This window comes from Equus przewalskii, chromosome 14, assembly GCF_037783145.1.
Source record: "Equus przewalskii isolate Varuska chromosome 14, EquPr2, whole genome shotgun sequence".
NCBI classification, from domain to species: Eukaryota; Metazoa; Chordata; class Mammalia; order Perissodactyla; family Equidae; genus Equus; species Equus przewalskii.
The window spans coordinates 13,265,647-13,288,100 of record NC_091844.1 but is presented as its reverse complement, the minus strand read 5'-3'; the positions used below and the strand labels follow the sequence as shown (position 1 = coordinate 13,288,100).

The following is a 22,454-nucleotide window of genomic DNA, read 5'->3' as shown; positions in this document are numbered from 1 at the left end:
CTGAAGGATTGTTTGGATTAGATGTGTAAAGTTGAAATGCTCACATGTGTTAGTAGTGGAAGTTTTTAAGTGATGTCTTTTTCCGTTTTTAAAATGTGGCACATTTTACTATGGAACACTATTTTGAAATTATAACAAAAGTCAGCGTGAAAAGGAATCCTGGACTTTATAATCATATAAAATTGTATGTGTGCACCTATGCACATAGATTATGTCTCTAATTTTCTGTATATTTCAGAAAATGTGGTAGCCAAACAATGCACCCGTGTGACTTTGGACGCTTGTGAAGAAAACATGGTGGAACCCTTAAAAGACAGAAAGTTCAGGTACTGTGAGGGCGTACGTGGTTCTGTCACTCATCATTTTCATTCTTGCTTTGCGTTTTAAGCTGTAATGGAATCCCTAATGCCAACCCTTAAGGGCTAATAGACTTTGTATTGACTCGCAGCTGTGAGTCAGAAGGTACTCTGTGGATATAAATATGATGATTAACCTAAACACTGGATCCGTCAGGGCAGTGAGCGAAGCACTGGAGTGGCAGAGAGTCCCAGTGGGGAAGGTGTCTGCGGCTGACTTCCACTCATTATTGGGAGCAAAACTGCACATACTCTTACCAAAGACCCTGACATATAAAGACTATTGCAGAACTGAGCAAACACATGATTGCTTCTTTATACCCATTATAATTGAGGAAATCAATAACTCTCTGTTAGGAGGAGGAAGATCGAATGTTTAAGCCTCTTAGGGATTGGTCCAAAATGCAGACCTGCCCTACATTAATGCTTTGCAGAGATAAAATTCCAGCGTACTGGAATAGGCTGGTGTATGTAATGGAGGCTAAAAGTCGCTACTATCTTTTGAATATTTATTATATTTCAGCACAGCGCTATGCTTTTCATGTCCTGTATCCTTTAATTCTTACAATAACTTTAGTTGTAGGAACTATTCTTTTCCACCACGTGGATGAGGAAACCAGGTCTACCGGGCTAAATAATTGATCTAAAGGCGTGTAGCTTCTAATTTACAGCACTGGAATTTGAGCTCATATCTCTGATTTCAGAACCCTCGCTCTCGCCTCTATGCTGTACTGCCTCTTGTTATCAAAAACCTCTTCTTGAACAAAGACCCTAGTAAATAAATGATTGGATAAAGGACATGAGCAGAATTTACAGAAGAAGAAAATAATGAGTAACCATTTAGAACATGGTTAACTCACTAATAGTAAAATGAATGCAGATTAAACAGATTTTGTCTTTTAATTTAAAATTCTAGGGGCTGGCTCTGTGGCCGAGTGGTTAAGTTTGCGCGCTCCGCTGCAGTGGCCCAGGGTTCGGATCCTGGGCGCAGACATGGCACCACTTGTCAGGCCACGTTGAGGCGGTGTCCCACATCCCACAACTAGAAGGACCTGCAACTAAGATATACAACTGTGTACAGCGGGGGTTTGGGGAGACAAAGCAGAAAAAAATAAATAAATAAAATTCTACCCAATGGGCATAGTCTGTACCGCCCACAAGGAATCTTCCTTCAGGCAGCTAAACTTTTGGCTCACAAGACTACCATGAGACACACTTGGCATAAGATTCACTTAGAAGTAATAAGGCAAAAATCACAGGTGCCAGCAGCGTGCATAACTGTGCGAGAAACTGTCGTCTTTGAGGCCTCCCGCCCCCGAGCGCCCCGTGACAGTTCAGTGCAGGGGAACGAGACTCACTTGGGACAAGGCGCAGAAGCTTCCCGGCTTAGAAGATTTATTTCCCCAAAAGCCAGTGGCTCTGGCACCACTCATAGATTTAGCTTCCAGGGTCCCCACGAGGGACGGGCCCGTTACGAGAGTCATCGCGCCTGAAGCCACAGATTCCCAGCACATATGTGTAGTTCTCCCTGCTTAGATACGGTTACTAGTGAGGGTTACTTTTTATTGTAAGCAATGGTGACAGTGATAGTCTTTTCAGTTTTCAGGGGAGAGGAGCTAGAAAGTTCACCAAAACTCAAATTCTCGTGGAGAAGGGAAAAGGGTTTTGTTAATCATTTATGCACTCACAGTAATTTGGGCGCCCAGGTTGCTAATAGCATTGTACATGGGTTTGGAAACAACCTTGTCAGTGTGTATGGATATCCTTAATGCCTGTTTAGTTGTAATATAAAACATTGGAAATATTTTCAATATCTAAGAACCAAGGAATTGTTGTATGCTGGCATACGTGCGCTGGGTCGAATGGTATACAGTTATGACAATCCAGGGTAGGACCTTAGGGGAACCCGGCAGACAGTGCCTTCACCCAGTGATTAAGGCGACATCACCAGGGGTAATTCTTGGTGATCGCACGCGAGGAGAAGGACACTTCACCTCTCTGATGTTCTTCCCCAAAACCAATAATCACACTCTAGTCATGAGGAAAACATGAGAGAAACCTCTACTGAGGGACCTACTGCAGAATACTCGGCCAGTGCTCCTCAAAATGGACACGGTGTTGGGGAAGTAGGAGACACTGAGAAACTGTCACACATGAGGAGGGGGACGGAGACTGATGAGGAAATGCAGCATGGTCTCCAGGAGTGGACCCTGGAGCGCGTAAAGGGCATTGTGGAAAAACTGGAATCCAAATGAAGTCTGGAGGATGGTTAGCAGTAATGTAACGAGTGTTGGTTTGTTAGTTTTGACAGAGGTACCACTAGAACATGAGATGATAACCTTAGAGGGAATTGGGTGGAGGATGTGGAAGTTCTCTCTTACCTTTGCAACATTTCTTTAAATCTAAAATTATTCCAAAATTAGTTTATTTTTAAAAAGTTCACTGTAGTGTCACTGTTGTGTCAGGAAGTGGAAATGCAACATGAAGTTGCATGTATAAATTCATTTGTATGAAAGTTTCTATTTATACTTGTTGTTTGTGTGTATGTGGCTATAAAGCTGGAGATGCATGTACAGTCAAGTCATTGTTTGCAGTGGTTCTCTTCTGTAAAGTTACTTCAGACACTCAGACAGCAAACACTGAACGGTTGCTCCTGGGGGAGACACACAGGCAGGTTCCTGTGAGCCTCTGCTCACAGCATTCTGTTTAAAGACACCTTAATTGATATATATTGTTAATTTATTAACATTGAACTCACGGCCGACAGCACTATAACTCATGCCTTCTTGAGCGTAGGAACACACACAGCACTGCAGCACTGCACTTGAAGACCATTTTAAATGCAAAACCCATGTTGCTAAGTAGACTGCGAAGGGACACGTTTACAGTATGAGAGCTGAAACCACAAGGGAGAGTATCGCCTTCTCGACCTCACCTGGGAACGTGTACGTTGGGTGACTCAAATTTATCACTTTTCTGCGTGTCTGCAGATGACTGCAAAAGCACCCTGAGTATTGATTGGGGTACAAATAAATTTCAGCATGTAGGTGAATTTACAAATAGAGAGTCTGTGAATAGTGAGTTTCAGCTGTCGGTACGTGTGTGTGGAGATGTGCTGACTGGTGTTAGCTTGTTGGATTGCGGTTGACGTTTTCTGTTTGTCTTGATGTTATAAAAGAAGCCATTTTTGGAATAAAGTAAATATTGTCTTGATTTCAGTAGTGATGCTTGGATGGCAGCTTGAGGATAAAGCCGTTCCTCCTAACATTTCCTACTAAAGAATGCCCAGCGCACCCCTCACCTGTCTAAGATAGTACCACGTCTTTGACTTTATTTCTATTCCTATTGTACTAGCCGTGTGTTTGCATATGTTTATTGGTCTGACAAAAATACCTTGATCAACTCTTGGTGAGACGATTTTGAAATGTCATTCCTAGAATGAAAAGGAAACTGTTTTGTGGGACTTTGGTGTGATCAAGTCCAATACGCTTGTAATCATGTAGTGTTTTGTTTCTTCTCCTCTTTCCCTTTAGGAGATCCAGCCCAATTCAGGAGAAAAGCCGAGAACCAGCGTTCCCCACAGCCGTATCTTCGGCATCCTTGCTCCATTTGGGCCAGGCTGCTGCAAGCAGTGTGCTGACCAGCGAGGCGGAGCGGGGCCTGCAGGCCTGTAAACTCACCGACGCTGACCTTGCCGTTGCAGAGGATCCGCCAGACGCCAGCGCCGGGCTCCAAGCAGAACAGATGCAGACTGGTTCACTTGGGGACGTCAGTGCTCCAAGTATGAACAGACGCTAAATGTTAATTGTGCCCCTGAATAAGGACAATGGCCCAGTAAAAGCTGTTCCATGAAAGCAGCTCAAAGAGCACGGACTTGATGTGTAGACACAGGTTCAGACAAAACTTGCGTGACTGCATCGCAGTGAATGCTGTAGCAGCCTGGAGGGCACATGATCCATGTTAATTTTAGAAAGTATCAGAGTAACTACTGCTGGAAGACGGAGTTGGAATTTGAGGGCCTACTATGTGCCAGGCATTTAATCTAATACTGTTATCTCCTTTTTACAGAAAAGTAAACTGAGGCTCGGTTAAAGAAATACCCTTCACCCCCAGGTTGCACAGAAATGTTCTTGCACAGTGGCTAAGAGCACAGACTCTGGATATGGGCTGCCCGGGTTCTAATCCTGGCTCCCCCTCTTAGGCAGTCATGTGATCTTCACCAATATCCTTTCAATTCTTGGTGGCCCTCTCCTTTTCTGTAAAGTGGAGGTGGTGGTAGTGCCTGCTTGAGAGTCTTATTATAAGGACCAAGTGAGTTACTAAATGGAAAGTACTCAGAACAGTGTCCTACAAGTACTGAGTGTTAAGTAAGTATTACTCATGCTGAATTTGTCTTTGATAGCTGCTATTAATAGAATTTTTTATAGCATTCTAAATTAGAAGTTTTTTTTATTACCTTTAGAAGTGATTTCCATTTTGTGGACCCAAAGTACATTTCATGCATACAAATCACCCATAGGTAGTGTAGGTGTTAAAAGGCGATGTGTTTTGTGGGTGTAAGTGGAAAAGCAACTTAAAGAATAAATACCTGAGCACGTTAGAAGTAACTGGTATCCAAGCCTGCCTTTAAGACATGCACTCATAACTGTGTTCGAGGCAGAATCTGGCAGTTCCAGGTGAGTGGAACTGATGCCCTTGCTGTTGATTTCCTTTGTCACAACTGAATTTTGATCTAAATTTGTAGATCTAAAATGACAAATAATGAACTGCGCAGAACTACTCATTTTGACTTTTGAAAATGGTTCTTATGTGAATCAGTGCTCTTTAAAGATAAAGCTTTTGAAGGCTTATTTAATGGATGTCTTCACTTGCTTTATCTATCAGTTCTTTGGTAAAATTCTTGGGTACTGAATTCATTTTCATCTTTTGTTCCCATTCCTTGAAGAAGTCACTGTTGAGAACCCGTGGGATGATAAGCTGATTCTCAAGCTCTTATCTGGGCTTTCTAAACCAGTGAGTTCCTATCCAAATACATTTGAATGGCAGTGTAAACTTCCAGCCATCAAGCCCAAGACTGAGTTTCAATTGGGTAAGGACCGTGTGAGTACTATGACTTGAAGCTCTTGTTTCTCTATGGGAAAATGATGGTAACTCGTGTGTGTGTGTGTGATTCTCCTCCTGACACCACCACCACCCCTACCCCCTGACCTCCGATAGTTTTATCTATAGTATTAAGCTGAGAACGTTTTGTTAAGCCCTGACTGCAGGATTTTGATTGCTATTGGGACTATAACTCATAGAGGGCTATTTGGCAATATCTATCACAATAAAAACTGCGTATGCTCTTAGACCCAGACATCCACTTTTAAGAGTTTCCTGCAGATATACTTGCGTAAATTCAAAATGATGTGTGTGTCTAAACGCAGCAGATTGGAACAATATAGGTGTCTGTGGGGACCGCTTCCATAAATTACGGGACACCTCCACAGCAGATCCAGCTCACTCCGTGCCGAGAGGGAGCAAGCTCCAAAACATGCTGTAAGTGGAAAGGCAGGCTCGCATCATGTGCTGCTTTCTGTTTCCTAAAAAGGAAGAAGATAATATATAGTCATGTTTGATAGTATTTCCAGAGAACTCTTGAAGGATTCTCAAAACCAATAAAAATGGTTAACTGTTAGTGGTAGTGGGAAATGGGGGGGATGTGGCTAACAATGGGAGCAAGACTTCTCACAATACACTTTTTTGTTTAATTAATCAACTGTATTTTGTAGAGCAGCTTTAGGCTTACAGAGAAATTGAGGGGAAATGTTACAGAGAGTTCCCATATACCCACCTCCGCCCGCACCCCCCTCCACACACAGATGCCCCTCTTACTAACATCCTGCATTAGTGTGGTGCATTTGTTAAAGTTGATAAGCCAATATTGACACATTATTGTTAATTAAAGTCAGTAGTTGACATTAGAATTCATTCTTTGTGCTGTCAATTCTATGGGGTTTGACAAAGGTATAACAGCGTGTATCCATCATTATGGTGTCATACAGAACAGTTTCACTGCCCTAAAAATACCCTGCGCTCCATCTCTTCTTCCCTCGCTCCCTCTCCCTGAAACCCTGGCAAGCACTAATCTTTTTCCTACTGTCTCCGTAGTTTTGCCTTTTCCAGAGTGTCGTATAGTTGTAATCATATAGTATGTAGACTTTTCAGATTGGCTTCTTTTGCTTAGCAATGTGCATTTAAGGTTCCTCAGTGTCTTTCTGTGACTTGATAGCTCGCTCTTTTTAATCCGTGAGTAATATTGCATTGTATGAATGTACCATGGTTTATTTATCCATTTGCCTATTGAAGGACGTCTTGGTTGCTTCCAAGTTTTGGCAATTATGAATAAAGCTGCTGTAAACATTCCTGTGCAGTTTTTGTGTAGACATAAGTTTTCAGTTCATTGGGGTAAATGGCAAGGAGTGTAATTGCTGGATTGTATGGTAAGAGTATGTTTACTTCTGTAAGAAACTGCCAAGCTGTTTTCCAAAGGGGTTTGTACCGTTTTGCATTCCCACCAGCAATAATGAGAGTTCTATTGTTCCACATCCTTACCGGCATTTGGTATGGTCAGTATTTTAGGTTTTATCCGTTATAGTAGTGGTATTTCATTATTGTTTTTAATTTTCAATTCCCTAATTACATATGATGTTGAACAACTTTTCATGTGTTTATTTGCCCACTTATATCTTCTTTGGGGAGGTATATGTTCAGATCTTTTGCCCAATTTTTAATCAGGTTTCTTGTTTTCTTATTGTTGAGTTTTAAAAGTTCATTGTAGGGGCTGGCCCCATGGAAGCTTGCACATTCTGCTTCAGCGGCCCGGGGTTCACTGGTTCGGATCCCGGGTGCGGACATGGCACCACTAGTCAAGCCATGCTGTGTTAGGCGTCCCACATATAAAGTAGAGGAAGATGGGCACAGATGTTAGCCCAGGGCCAGTCTTCCTCAGCAAAAAGAGGAGGATTGGTGGCAGATGTTAGCTCAGGGCTAATCTTCCTCAAAGAAAAGTTCATTGTATATTTTAGATAACAGTCCTTTATCAGATAAGTATTTCGCAAAGATTTTTCTCCCAGTCCCTGGCGTGGCTTTTCATTCTGCTAACTGTGTCTTTTACAGAGCAGAAGTTTTTTATTTTAATGAAGTCCAGTTTATCAAGTTTTTTTCTTTCGTGGATCAGCTTTTGGTGTTGTACCTAAGAGGTCATTGGCAAACCCAAGGTCGCCTAGATATCTCCTATGTTATCTTCTAGGAATCTTACCATTTTGTATTTTACATTTAGGTCTCTGATCCATTTTGAGTTAACATTTGTGAAAGGTATAAGGTGTGTGTCTGGATTCACTTTTTGCTTGTTGACGTCCAGTTGTATCACCATTTGTTGAAAAGACTTTCCTTTCTCCATTGAATTGTCTTGGCTTCTTTGTCAGTGATCAGTTGACTCTGTTTGTTTGGGTCTATTTCTGGGCTCTCTGTCCTGTTCCAATGATCTATTGCTGTATTCTTTCGTCACTATCACACTGTCCTAATTGTGGTAACTTTTATAGTAAGTCTTGATGTCAGGCAGTGTCATTTCTGCAACTTTGTTCTTCTTCAGCATTGTGTTGGCTGTCTGGGTCTTTTGCCTTTGCATTTCCAAACTCCAGGATAAGTTGGCAATATCCACAAAGTTCCTTGCTGAGATTTTGACCGGGATTGCATTGAAATCTGTAGATCAAGTTTGGAAGAACTGACATCTTGACGATATTGTGTCTTCCTATCCACGTACGTGGAATACCTCTCCATTTATTTAGGTCTTTTTTTATTTCTTTCATCAGAGTTTTGAAGTTTTCCTCATTTAGATCTTATACATATTTTGTTAGATTTATACCTAAGTATTTCATTTTGGGGGGTGCTAATGTAAATGGTATTGTATTCCTAATTTCAAATTCCACTTGTTCATTTATGGTACAGAGGAAAGCAAATGACTTTTGTATATTAACCTTGTATCCTGCAACCTTGCTATAATCGCTTATTAGTTACAGGAGATTGTTTTAATTTTTTTGGTTTTCCTATGTAGACAGTCCTCTGTACAAAGACTTTTATTTCTTCCTTCCCCATCTGTATACCTTTTATTTCCTTTTCCTGTCTTATTGCATTAGCTAGGACTTCCAGTATGATGTTGAATAGGCGGGGTGAGAGGGGAGAGCCTCACCTTGTTCCTGCTGGCAGCAGGAAAACAGTTACCTAGTTTCTCACCATTAAGTATGATGTTAGCTGTAGGTTTTTTATAGCTGTTCTTTATCAAGTTGTGCAAGTTTCCCTCTATTCCTCATTTGGAGGGTTGTTATCATGAATGGGTGTTGGATTTTGTCAAATACTTTTTCTGCATTTATTGATATGATCATGTGGTTTTTCTTTTTAGTGTGTTGATGTGATGGATTACATTAATTGATTTCTTTATCTTTTTCATTTTTTTTTTTTTTTTTGTAGGAGATTGTTACTAAAGGTTTGGAGACTGAGGGAAAGAGATTCCAGGCTAGCCCAGCACAGGTGAACACCAACATAAGACTTATGATTAGACACCACTGTGCTCAAAATCTATCAGCCATTCATCATCATGGGGAATTTCTCTAGATCATTTCCCTGAGCCTGGCTTTTCTCCTCTTTGTCTAGACTTTTTCCTTATAGCAGATTAGCCTCTATCTTATATTCTAAACCAAGCAGTGGACTTGCCTTTGCACATCTAGAAGTTTGTTTCGGACATGTTAATTCTGAGATGTTCATTAGGTTCCCTGTGTTTCTTGTCTTTTCCTTTGATCTGTCCATATAGCCCACTAGCCTTTGGCATCCAGTACATGGTGTGATTATTGACTCTCACTGATTAGATATTGAGACTGGTGGCCAAAATAGAGATTCTTTTACAGTATTGGTTTTCTCAGATTGGAGTATCAGCAAGGTTCGGGTTAAAATATTTTTTTTTATTTGAGATATAATTGACATATAACATTGTATTAAAATCTCAGTTCCTCCGTTTATTAGCCATCCACAGGCAAGTGATTTATTACCTCTCTGAACCTCAGATTCCTCAGTTCTACAGTGAACGTAGTAATCAGCTAATGTACATGGAAGAGCCTAGCATAGTCCCTGCCATGTAGAAAAGCACTTAGTAGTGTTAATTCCTTCCCTCCGTTATTCCCTTTTTTTGCTACAACAGTAATTAGAGGATAATCAAGCTAGTAAATTTTGTTATGGGTGTAAGATGTGATTTATGTCATGTGTAAACCCTAATTGATTTTTAAATGTTGAACCAGCCTTGCATGCCTGGATTAATCCTACTAGGTTGTAGTATATACTTCTTTTGTACCTTTTTGGATTTGAATTGCTAATATTTTGAGGATTTTTGCATCTATGTTCATGAGAGATGTTGCTCTGTAGTTTTCTTGTAATTTCTCCATCTGGTTTTGGTGTTAGGGTAATGCTGGCCTCATAAAATGGGTTAGGAAGTATTCCTTCTGCTTCTATTCTCTGAAAAAGATTATAGAGAACTGGTATAATTTCTTCCTTAAATGTTTGGTAAAATTCACCAGTGAGCCCATCTGGGCCTGATGCTTTCCGTTTGGGAAGGCTATTAATTATTGATACAATTTTCTTTATTAGATATGAGCCTGTTCAAATTGTTTGTTTCTTCCTGTGTGAGTTTTGGCAGATTGTGGCTTTCAAGGAATTGGTTCATTTCATCTAATTTATCAAATTTGTGGGCATAGTGTTGTTCATAGTATTCCTTTATTATCCTTTTAATTTCCTTGGGCTCTGTAGTGATGTTCCCTCTTTCATTTCTGATATTAGTAATTTGTATCCGCTCTCTCTTCTTAGTTAGCCTGGCCCAGGGTTATCAATTTTATTGATTTTTTCAAAGAACCATCTTTTGGTTTTGTTGATTTTTCTCTGTTGATTTCCTGTTTTCAATTTCATTGATTTGTGCTTTGATTGTTACTATTTCTTTTCTTGTGCTTACTTTCCACTTAATTTGCTCTTCTTTTTCTGGTTTCCTAATGTGGAAACTAAGATTGACTTTGGATCTTTCTTTTCTAACACATGCATTTAGTATGCTGGAATATGCTCTGTTTCCCTCCAAGCACTTCTTCACTACGTCCCACAATTTCGATAAATTGTGTTTTCATTTTCATTTAGTTCAAAATATTTTCAGTTTCTCTTAAGATTTCTTCTTTGACTTGGGTTATTTAGAAGTGTGTTTAATCTCCAAGTGTTTTGGGACTTAACAGTTATCTTTCTGTTATTGATTACTAGTTTAATTCCATTGTGATCTGAGAGCATGCTTTGTATGAAGTTTTTTTTTTCTTTTTTTTTTGGTGAAGGTTTGTTTTATGGCCCAGAATGTGGTCTGTCTTGGTGAGTGTTCTGTTTCAGCTTGAAAAGAATGTATATTCTGCTAGTGTTAGATGAAGTATGCTATAAATGTCAGTTAGATCCAGTTGATTGATGGTGCTGTTCGTGTCAACCGTGCCCTTACCAATTCTCTGCCTTTTGGATCTCAATCACTGATAGAGGGATGTAGAAATCTCCAACTATGACAGTGAATTCTTCTATTTTCCTTCCTTGCAGTTCTGTCAATTTTTGCCTCACTGTTTTGATGCTCTGCTGTTAGGCACATGCACATTAAGGATTGTTATGTCTTCTTGGAGAACTGACCCCTTTATCATCATCATATAACGCCCATTTTTATCCCCGTTTTCCTCGCTCTTGCTCTGAAGCCTGCTCTGTCTAAAATTGCTAGGCGTACTCCGGCTTTCTATTGATTAATGTTAGCATGGCATGTCTGCCTCCATCCCTTTACTTTTAATCTATGTCTTTATATCTAAGGGGTATTTCTTGTAGGCAACATATAATTGGCTTTTGTATTTTTATCTACTGTGACAGTCTCTGTTTTCATTTGTATATTTAGTCTATTGATATTTAAAAGGATTGCTGATGTAGTTGGATTAATGTTTACTATATTTATTGCTGTTTTCTATTCATCGCCCTAGTTCTTTCCTTTTTTGTTCTGTCTTCTCTTGTTTTTTTTAAAATTTTTTATTGAGTTAATGATAGGTTGCAATCTTGTGAAATTTCAGTTGTACATTATTGTCTGTCAGTCGTGTTGTAGGTGCACCCCTTCACCCTTTGTGCCCACCCCCAACCCCCCCACCTTTCCCCTGGTAGCCACTAATCTGTTCTCTTTGTCCACATGTTTAAATTCCTCATATGAGTGGAGTCATACAGAGATTGACCTTTTCTATCTGGCTTATTTCACTTAATATAATTCCCTCAAGGTCCATCCACGTTGTTGCAAATGGGACGATTTTGTTCTTTTTTACGGCTGAGTAGTATTCCATTGTATATATATACCACATCTTGTCTTCTCTTGTTTTAATTGAGTATTTATATGATTTCCCTTTTCTCTCTTCTCTCAGCATATTAGTTATACTTCTTTCTTTAGTGGTTGCTCTAGAGTTTGCAATATACGTTGACAACTAATCCAAGTCCACCTTCAGACAACACGGCACCACTTCACAGGTAGCACACGGACCTTAGAGCAGAGTATTACGAGTTTCTCCCTTCTGCCTCCTAACATCACCGTCACTCATTTCACTTTTCCATAAGCTATACTCACTGAATACATTGTTGCTATTATTAATTTTGAACAAACTACTATCTGTTAGATCAATTATGAATAAGAAAAGTAAGAGATTTTATTATCTTCATTTATTCCTTTTCCTACATTCTTCTGATCTGAGTTCTGACCTATATCATCTTCCTTCTCTCTGAAGAACTTTTAGCATTTCTTGCAAGGCAGGTCTTCTGTTGACAGAGTCCCTTGATTCTTGTTTGTCTAAGATAGTTTCTTTCTCCTTCACTTTTGAAGGGGTAATTTTGCCAGATACAGAATTTTTGGTTGGTAGTTTTTTCTTTCAACACTTTGTTATACTCTACTCTCTTCTTGTACCATTTCTGAAAAGAAGTCAATGTAATTCTTGTCCTTTCTTCTCTATAAGTGTGGTGGTTTTATTCCTCTGGCTTCTTTCAATATTTTCTTCTTGTCTGATTTTCTGCAGTTTGAATATGCATACGTAGGTGTAGATTTTTTGGTATTTATCTTGCTTGGTGCTCTCTGAGCTGGATCTATGATTTAGTGTCTGTAATTAATTTTGGAAAATTCTCAGCCATTATTACTCCAAATATTTTTTCTGGTCCTTTCTCTTTCTTATTCCTTCTATTATTCCCATTACACATATGTTACACCATTTGTAATTGTCCCAAGTTCTTGAATATTCTGTCCTTTTTCATTTTCTTTTTCTCTTTGCATTTCAGTTTTGGAAGTTTCTATTGGCTTGTCTTCAAACTCACTGACTGCTTTCCTGGCCACATGCCACCTGTTGATGAGGCCGTCAGAGACGCTCCTCGTTTCTGTCATAGCGCCTTTTATTCCTAGCATTTCCTTCTGATTGTTTCTCAGAGTTTCCATTTGTCTGCTTACATTACTGCTCTATTCTTGCATGTTGTCTGTTTTTTCCATTAGAGCCCTTAGCATATTAATTATACTTTTTTAAAATTCCTGGTTTCATAATCCCAAAATCTTTGCCCTATCTGTGTCTGGTTCTGATGCTTGCTCTGTCTCTTCTAACTGTGTTTTTGTCTAATTTTTGTTAGAAGCCAGACCCGCTATACCAGGTAAAAGGAACTGAGATGAATAGGCTTTTAGTGTAAGATTTATGCTTATCTGGCTGGAAATTAGGCTGTTTACTGTTTACTGTCACTGTGGTTATCAGAGGCTAAAATTTCCCTTTGTGTCCTTATTTCTGTCTCCCCTGTTGTCTTTGGGTTTCCCTAGAGACTTGTTCTTAAATAAGTCTGAGACGTCAGTTCATTCTGTTGCAGTCTGCCCAGTACTGTCTCCAGCAGTGGTTTCTGCTCCTGGGCCTCTGCTCTGGCAGGCTCTTAATCTCTGTAGCCACCTGTCTGTCTCCGCAATTTTGGGGGCAGCAGTTTGCCCTGTGACCTCAGTTCTCTAATGGATCTAAGAAGAGTTGTTGGTTTTCAGTTTGTTCAGCTTTTTCTTATTGAGAGGGTGGAGTGATGACTTCGGAGCTCCTTAGATGCCAGACTAGAAACCAGAAGTCTACTTTTTTATATTTGATTTTGAACATGTGAAGTCTTTTTTAAAAAATTAATTTAAAAATTTATTACAACTTCCCCTCCGTGGTCTTTCTCCCAAAACCAATAACCCCAGTGTTATTGAAAACTATCAAAACAAATTCCGTTTGAGGGCCATTCTCAAACTTACCTGACGAGTTCGCCTTGGAACTGTCATGGTCATCCAAAACAAAAAGTTAGAGACTGTCACAGCCTAGTGGAGGCTAATGAGACTTGATGAGTGTGTCCTGGAACAGTAGGGGGAAACTAGTGAAATCTGAATAAAATGTGGGGTTGAGGGCCCGGCCCCGTGGCTGAGTGGTTAAGTTCATGCGCTCTGCTGCAGTGGCTCAGGGTTTCTCTGGTTCGGATCCTGGGCACAGACATGGCACTGCTCATCAAACCATGCTGAGGCGGCGTCCCACATGCCACAGCTAGAAGGACCTACAACTAAAAATACACAACTGTGTACCAGGGGGCTTTGGGGAGAAAAAGGGGGGGAAAAGTGGCGTTAATAGTAACGTGCCAATGTTGGATCTGTACTTGTGATAAGGGCACCAAGGTCATGTAAAAGTTAACAATAGGGGAAACTGGGTTTAGAGCATACAGAAACTGTACTATCTTTGCAACTTTTCTGTAAATTGAAAACTCTAAAATAAAAGATTTACTTCAATAAAAATTTTTTATCAGAAATATTGGTACAATTATACTTGCCCTTTTTATTCTGGTGTAAAACACTTGCATTTTTCTTTCTTTCTTTCTTTGTTTTTGGTGAGGAAGATTGGCCCTGAGCTAACATCTGTGCCAGTCTTCCTCTATTTTATGTGGGGTCCCACCACAGTGTGGCTTGGTGAGTGGTGCTAGGTCCACGCCCAGGATCCGAACCTGTGAACTGCAGGCCACCAAAGCAGAGTGTGTGAACTTAACCACCATGCCACTGGCCAGCCTCCAACACTTGCATTTTTCAAATGCATGTTTGAGCTTTGTGTAGCCCTGTACAGAGGAGTTTTACTTGTTCTTTCTAACATCAGAACAGTCTCGCCAAGTAGGCAGCACAGGTATTACCCCTTCAAATATGAGGACACTGGTGAGAAGGGGACCACTGCCCAAGGTCCTGCCACCAGGTGGCGCCCAGCAGGGTGGCTTTTGCTCCTCCATCACATCATTTAAAAGGAAGCTATTTTATGGCAGGTGTTTAACTTTTATGTCTAAGACTGGAAACCATTTCCTAAGGGAGCTCTGTCCATTTTTATTTATTAAAGCAATTCAAGCACCAAGACAATTTGACAGATCCTTCATTTCATTTTGATAAAGTGTATAATGTTTTGAGCCTTTTTTTCACTTTGATGTCTCTCTCTTCTAAGGTTCTTTGCTGGTCTACGTTGATCACCTTCTTGGAGAAGGGGCTTTTGCCCAAGTCTATGAAGTTACTCATGGAGATGTGAATGATACCAAAAAGAAACAGAAATTTGTTTTAAAGGTAAATGATCTAAGCAAGTTTTTGTATAATATGGAAATGAATGTTAAGAACTTGAATTTGTCGGCCTCTTTTTTTCTTTTTCAAGACAGTGGTGGTTTCATTTATTATTATAGTCAGCATTTGAGAAACAAAACTATCCTGCAAGGGTTCAGGATTGCCTTGCCACTGAAATTACCTTGCCAATCCCATACTTCAGCAACAGCTCACGGCTTGTCATCGCTTTCTGCCCCACGTCCTTTATTGGGATGGAAGCTTCTCTCTTGCTGTCATTTTCCAGACTGTGAGACTGGATATGAATGTCACGTATGATTCCAGGTCCAGAAGCCCGCCAATCCCTGGGAGTTCTACATCGGGACCCAGCTGATGGAGAGACTAGAGCCGAGTGTGCAACATATGTTCATCAAATTCTATTCTGCCCACTTTTTCCAGAATGGCAGTGTATTGGTGGGAGATCTCTACAGCTATGGAACATTATTAGTAAGTGTATTCACTTTGACGTTGTGAACATGAGTCTGAAGTCTGTTTTGGCTTGTGCCTCGCACAGGCCTTTTATAGTCGGAGCTTTTATTGGAGTGGTCGGCGGGGGCAAAGCTCTTGACTTGAAATTTCATTCATCCTGTGCAGCCACCTCAGGAGTCCGCTTTCTGTTGTTTCTAGAATGCCATTAATCTCTATAAAAATACCCCTGAGAAAGTGATGCCTCCAGCGCTCGTCCTCTCTTTTGCCATCACCATGCTCCACATGATCGAGCAAGTCCACAGCTGCGAAATCGTTCACGGAGACATCAAACCAGACAACTTCATACTTGGAAGCAGGCAAGTGTTGCGCTTTCAATGGGGCTCTTTTCTTCCCGTTTCCCCAGCCGCCTTGTCTTATCTGTGCTCATGCAGCCTGGCCCTTGTTTGTGTTTAGATTTCTGGAACAGGACAGCGAAGATGATGATTTATTCGCTGGCTTGACACTGATTGACCTGGGTCAGAGTATAGATATGAAACTTTTTCCAAAAGGAACTGTATTTACAGGAAAGTGTGAAACATCTGGTTTTCAGTGTACTGAGATGCTGAGCAACAGACCGTGGAACTACCAGGTATGGAACTAGAGGGAGAGTTTGGAAATATTTTCCTCTCTCATACTTACTGCATCTTCAGAGTGAATTTGGGGACCTAGTTCGTTCGAGCGGTCTGGGCTTCTGTCTGTGGATTCAGACCCTGCTCACGTGTCGTCTTCAGTGACGAGCACGTCGCACAGCAAGGGGCTTCAGCGTACGGTTAGGGAACAGCAGGCAGGGTCCCAGGGGGAGGAGTCAGGGGGACTTCCAGGCTCTCCACGTGCAGGAGGGATTAGAGTGTCCTGTCTGCCCCTGTGTGACAGCGAAGGACTTGAGAAGGACACAGGAGCCCGAGGAGAACAGAGCTTTCCAAGGGGCTGTCTCAGGAGGCGGGGGTGACCTGCGGTCCGTGGAAGCCTCCAGCAAAGCCTAGACGGGCACTCAGTGTGGCAGATCAGTGGGACGTTGAACAGACGGCTTCCAAAATTCTTAAAAAGTAAAATCCTGCAATTATGTAGCCTGCTGCGTAAGTCAGACATTTCGATACACTCGTGTGTAACTTACTATTTGAGTTCTGTAGACCTATATTTTCTTTATAGATTGATTACTTTGGAGTTGCTGCAACAGTGTACTGCATGCTTTTCGGCACTTACATGAAAGTGAAAAATGAAGGAGGAGTCTGGAAGCCCGAAGGTCTTTTTAGAAGGTGAGTGTTAGCATTAGTGCTACGGTGAAGAGAGAATATAGTGAAATGTTGGTTCCGTCTGGTGGAAAATGGATCTGTGCCGCTGTGTGGAAGGCCGTGCCTTGGGAAGGATGGTGGAATAGCACAGTCCTGGACGCGGGGCGCAGAGAGCAAGTCACAGAGCTGCACGACCTGTGTGTCCCCGTATGGGTGGGGCGGCCACACCCTCCTAGAACCAGCGACAGCTCCTGGCCGAGCGGCTGGCGGCCTGTACACGCTCAGAGGTTTCTCTTTACCCTCTAGACAAAGGACCTGGCGTCCTTGAGCCGCGGGTTTGTTCTCCTGCCTGTGTAAATGGCCATAATACTGATTCTCCATTCCTCAGATGCTTCTTATAAAAAGCAAAGGAAACAACGTGTGTGAGGGGCTGGGTAATGATGAAGTGATTTGAGGCGGCAGCTATCCATCGCAGGATAGGGTTCGAAGTCCCATCGCTGTGTAACCTTGGATTTTCTAAGACTGTTTTCTCATCTATAAAATCATAGTGAAAATTAATGACGAGATTAGAACTCTTGCTGTCAACACAGATGGCTTTCTTGATACAATGTCGTGTGAATAAACAATTGGGAATGTTTAAGCTGAGCATGTGGTATGCGCATGTCCCTGCTATCACTTAGACTTTCTTTTCTTTTCTTGAGGTATACAGACATGCAGAAAAGCACTCATCTTAAGTGTACAGCTTAATGGGTTTTTACTTGTTTATACCTTCTTGAAAACATTTAAGCTGGGACTCCCCTCACGCTTACATACACACCCATGCACCCCCACAACAAAAAAGAACAATTGGCAGTAATTTATAAAATGTAGTGTCTGTGCATAAGGTTAGATTCGGATCCTAGCAGAAAACCTACACCAGCTGTGGTTTGTTCTGCGTAATGAGTCATCAAATTTAGCCAATACTTTATTCCTTCTCTTGTCATCATCAAAGGACGAGAGTTCTTCAGGCTTCCATCTCTGACCGCCAGTGTAGAACAAGAGTGTTACGTTAACCCTCAGCAGCCTCATCGTAATAGGCTGAATTTTCTGTCTGGAACGCAAATTTAGTTATGTTCTGCCTTTTTTCCCAACACCTCATCTCCATGTTCTGGAGTTTTTGCAGTTAACTTTAACAATTACCGTAGTCGGAACTCCGAACCTCAGCTCTATTCTGGGTCGTCCAGCCTGTCCACCTGGTCCTGGCACTTACACACTTGGGCTCGTCAGAACCATGAGGCCAGATTATCAGAGTATGGTATATACCACTAGCCAAAAGCAGATCAATTTTCTTTATTAAAAAAAAAAAAAATTAAGGGGCCGGCCCCGTGGCCGAGTGGTTAAGTTCACGCGCTCTGCTTCAGCGGCCCATGGTTTTACCGGTTCGAATCCTGGGCACGGACATGGCACCACTCATCAAGCCATGCTGAGGCGGCATCCCACATACTACAACTAGAAGGACCCACAACTAAAATATACAACTATGTACTGGGGGCCTTTGGGGAGAAGAAGGAAAAATAAAATCTTTAAAAAAAATTGAGAAAGTTTTTACACTGAAGAGCTGTTATTAAATTAAGACTACCTAAATCACTTTTTTAGAACAAGGTCTGTATAGACATTTAATTGGATCTTTAATTTCCCTTATTTATAATAGATTCCACATTTCGATTCTTGCTGCCTTAAGCTGCCTTTAGGTGAAAGTTGTCATATCCGGCTGCCCAGGCCTGTGGAAGCCGGCCGTGGGGTGGGTGCCCGCATGCTGGCTGCTGCATTTTCTCTCCCGTTTACGCTTTGTCTCTCCAGGCTCCCTCATTTGGATGTGTGGAATGAATTTTTTCACATCATGTTGAATATACCAGACTGTCATCATCTTCCGTCTTTGGATTTGTTAAGGCAAAAGCTGAAGAATGTATTTCAGGAACACTATACGAACAAGATTAAGACTCTACGTAATAGGCTAATTGTCCTGCTCTTGGAATGCAAGCGTTCTCGAAAATAAAATATGGCCACTCCCTAAAGATCACTTTACAAATGTTGGCCTGCTGACCTTGAACCTTGACGGTTCCACATTCATTGTTTGTGTAAATGTTTGTTATAAATAAAATCTGCAAAACATATCCATGTGACTTAGTTGTTAAAAATATTTCAATGGAATATGCAACTCAGTGAGGCCCCGCCGTGGCGGGGCGCCTGGGCTGGTGCAGGGACAGCGGCATTCGTGAGAAGAACTTGCATGTGGACATTCTCCAAAATCCCTTTTTAAACACTGACCAGTTCACTTTAAGCCGAAAAAGTTCACGACAGGTTTTTTCCCAAACTTGAGGGTTTATATTTGTGTGAAATAAATAAAAATTTCCCAAATATATCCAAGGGACTGACTGCAAGTTTTTATGAATAAAATTTGCCGGCCTGTTATTACACCTGTCCTTCATTGCCACCCATGGGAAATATTACAGGTAGAAATCTGAAGCTGCTTTTATTTTAAAAGTACCATTCAGAGGAATATCTCAGATGTTGCAAATAGTCTTATAAACTGTATAAATCATTAATTATCTCTAAAATTATAGCAGCAACTTAGCATTTATTGACTTATAAAGCTAGAAGGGTCCTGTAGCTTCAAAACTATAAACTGAACTGAACTTCCTGCCTCTGCGCCTCCCCCCTTTCCTTCCATTATGATGGAAACAAATGTGAGATTCAGGAATACAGAGTGAATTGCTTCCTACCTTCATTCCCAGCCCCCAGGTTCCCCATTCCAGAGGCAACCATGACCCAAACCCTTCTAAATCTTTCCAAAAATGATTCCATGCATATTTCTATATTTTATATTTTTCATACAACTAGCATAATTCTGCTTTTTTTCACTTAACGTATAGCGGAGAATGTAACTACACATAGAGTGGTCTCTTTCTTGTATCTGGCTATAATATTTGGTTAGATGATGTATCTGTAGTGTAAATTCCCAGAAGTGGAAATGCTGAGTCAAAGGTGAGTGCACTTAAAATTCTGTATCAATATTTGCACAGAGCCCGCATCGGGGCCGTGCCAGCCTGTACCACCGTCTCCACCGTCTCTGCTGCCCAAGCTCCACCCACCGGACAGGTCAGGCCTGCCCCCTGCCACTCTGCAGGTGAAAAATGGCAGCTCCTTGCAGTCTTTATTTGCAGCCTCTTCTGGATTAGGCCAAATATATTCAAGAGCTATGTGTTTTCGCCTTTTATGTGAACTCTATCTTTTGTCCACATTTCATTTTGATTGTTCCTTTTCAGGTTAACTTGTAGGAGCCCTTTGTTTATGAGGCACAAATATTTGTCCCAATTTGTCATCTGTCTCTTGGGATTCTTTTTTTTTTTTTTTAGGAAGATTAGCCCTGAGCTGACTGTTGCCAATCCTCCTCTTTTTGCTGAGGAAGACTGGCCCTGAGCTAAGATCCGTGCCCATCTTCCTCTACTTTATATGTGGGACGCCTACCACAGCATGGCTTGCCATGTGGTGCCATGTCCGCACCCGGGATCCGAACCAGCGAACCCCGGGGCGCCAAAGTGGAACGTGCTCACTTAACCGCTGTGCCACCGGGCTGGCCCCTGTCTCTTGAATTCTTAAGATTTCTGTTGCCATGAAGAAACTTTTTAAAGTTTGCTTTGTACTCATCATAAAATTTTAAATGGCTTTTTTGGCTTTTGTATCTTAAAATGCCATCCTCAATTGAGAAATAAAAAACGTCCTCTAATTTTTTTAGATTAGTACTAATTTAAATACTTAGGACTAAACTTTTGGTTACTATTTTAAATCAGATCTAGTTTTTTCCTCTTGTTCCTAGCTGGTAGTTTGAATATATGAAGCCTGTTGATTTCTATGAAAAGCTTTTTTGATTCTTTTGAAGTTTCTCATGAAAATAGTGCTTCTTTTTTCTTTCCCGGTGTTTTGCTGGGGAGTCCTCTTGCCTTGCCCTCGCCCAGGAGCATGAGAAGAGGGCTGCGCCATGGCGGTGCTGGGCCTCCTGTCTCTGCTTTAGCGGGGGCTCTTCTGATGGTTATCCCGTAAGCTCGGTGAGGCCAGTCTGACGTAGGCATTTTCAATCATGTTGAAGTCTCCAGCCATTTCTTTTTACAAATGTGAATTATAACACTATTTTAGAGTTTTCTTGCCCATTTCTCCATCCATATTGGTCCAGCTCTATGCCGTTCCCCCACACGCATGAACTATATAATTTACTTAAGCAATCCTCTATTTAGAAACACTTAATTGGTTTCACAACTTTATTGCTACAAAAAAGTGTATGTGCAAATGTGTCTGCGGGATAAATCAGTAGAATGGGATTCCAAAATGTGTCCTTATTTTGAAAATAAAGAATGTAATCTACATGATTGATTACACACATGCTGAACTTGGAAGGAAGCTGGAAATGAGCCAAGGTCAGACCTCATCAGACAAACCAACATTAAATTTACTCTTAAAGTATGGAAACAACCAAACACTAATAAAGCCAGATTTGTGGGGTATTTTTCCTTTTGAAAATGTTTTCAAAGGAAACCAAGACTAAAGATAAGGGTGCTGTTTCTCTAAACAGAGCTAAGGGTGTCCATCTGTGAAAGGCAGCTGTGAGTGCCTTCAGTTTTGGCAGGAAAGACAGTTGGCTTTGGGTTCCAGCTCCTGTTGATGTGTGCTGTGTCCCCACCATTTGCTGTTACTGGATCTTCAACTTATATATCACCCTCCAAAGTGCCCTCCACGTTATTCACACCAACAACCTCAACCTGGCCACAGTGTCCTCTCAGCACTGCTGTCGCCATCTGGCGTCCGATCTGTGCCAAGGGCTCCACTTACATAAAACTTCTCAGTCTGATTCCCTAGCAACACCCTGTCCCCAGGGAGGAAGGCTCCATCTGAACAAAGTAAGTTACTTTAAGCACTTCAGCCAAATCATCCCTTTTTTTTTTTTTTTTTTTTGTCCATTGCTTGGTACAAACTCTAGTGATCATCTTCATTTAATCATAAATTAGTTGTCTGGATTACACACACACACACACACACACACACACACACACACACACACACACATGGAATTTACTGCACAAGGGAAAAAGCTCTGCATCTAAAGGGCAACTGAAGTGGATACACAGAAGTCAGCATCCGGAGGGCATCCACTGATGAGGCTGAAGCTTCCCCGAGGACAGAGCCGGGTCTCATTCATCCCCTGTCTCTTGAGATGAACAGGGCCCAGCTCATCCTAAGTGCTCACACATGGGCTAGACCCAGCCCAGGTTCAGATCTAGTACCTTTCTTGGGTCAAGGCATGTCCCACTTGTTCTTGGACCCCTGCTCCACATTCTAAGTTTTAGCTAAGAATAAGGCCCGTGGGAGCTGACCCCGTGGCTGAGTGGTTAAGCTCGCACGCTCTGCTTCCGGGACCCCCGTTCGCTGGTTCAGATCCTGGGTGTGGACCTCCACACCACTTGCCAAGCCATGCTGTGGCAGCACCCCATGTAGAAGAACTAGAATGAGCTACAACTAGGATATACAACTATGTACTGGGCTTTGGGAAAGAAAAAAAAGGAGGAAGATTGGCCCTGCACTAACATCTGTTGCCAATCTTCCTTACCAAAAAGCCTAAAAAGAAAACTCGTTACTCAGGAGATTCAG

At 41.5% G+C, this 22,454-nt stretch overlaps 1 protein-coding gene across 1 annotated transcript in view; it reads left to right on the top strand.

Annotated features, from left to right (window-relative positions):
• The window catches only part of BUB1 (BUB1 mitotic checkpoint serine/threonine kinase), a 41,714-nt gene extending 22,786 nt beyond the window's left edge, over window positions 1–18,928 (top strand). Inside the window, exons 17-25 of the mRNA XM_070573608.1 lie at window positions 239–326; window positions 3,890–4,137; window positions 5,302–5,445; window positions 14,930–15,045; window positions 15,361–15,522; window positions 15,703–15,860; window positions 15,958–16,132; window positions 16,693–16,799; window positions 18,615–18,928. Of these exons, the coding sequence (XP_070429709.1) occupies window positions 239–326; window positions 3,890–4,137; window positions 5,302–5,445; window positions 14,930–15,045; window positions 15,361–15,522; window positions 15,703–15,860; window positions 15,958–16,132; window positions 16,693–16,799; window positions 18,615–18,810 (1,394 nt within the window). The 3' untranslated portion in view covers window positions 18,811–18,928. The remainder of the gene's footprint in view (window positions 1–238; window positions 327–3,889; window positions 4,138–5,301; window positions 5,446–14,929; window positions 15,046–15,360; window positions 15,523–15,702; window positions 15,861–15,957; window positions 16,133–16,692; window positions 16,800–18,614) is intronic.
• The last annotated feature ends 3,526 nt before the right edge of the window (window positions 18,929–22,454 follow it).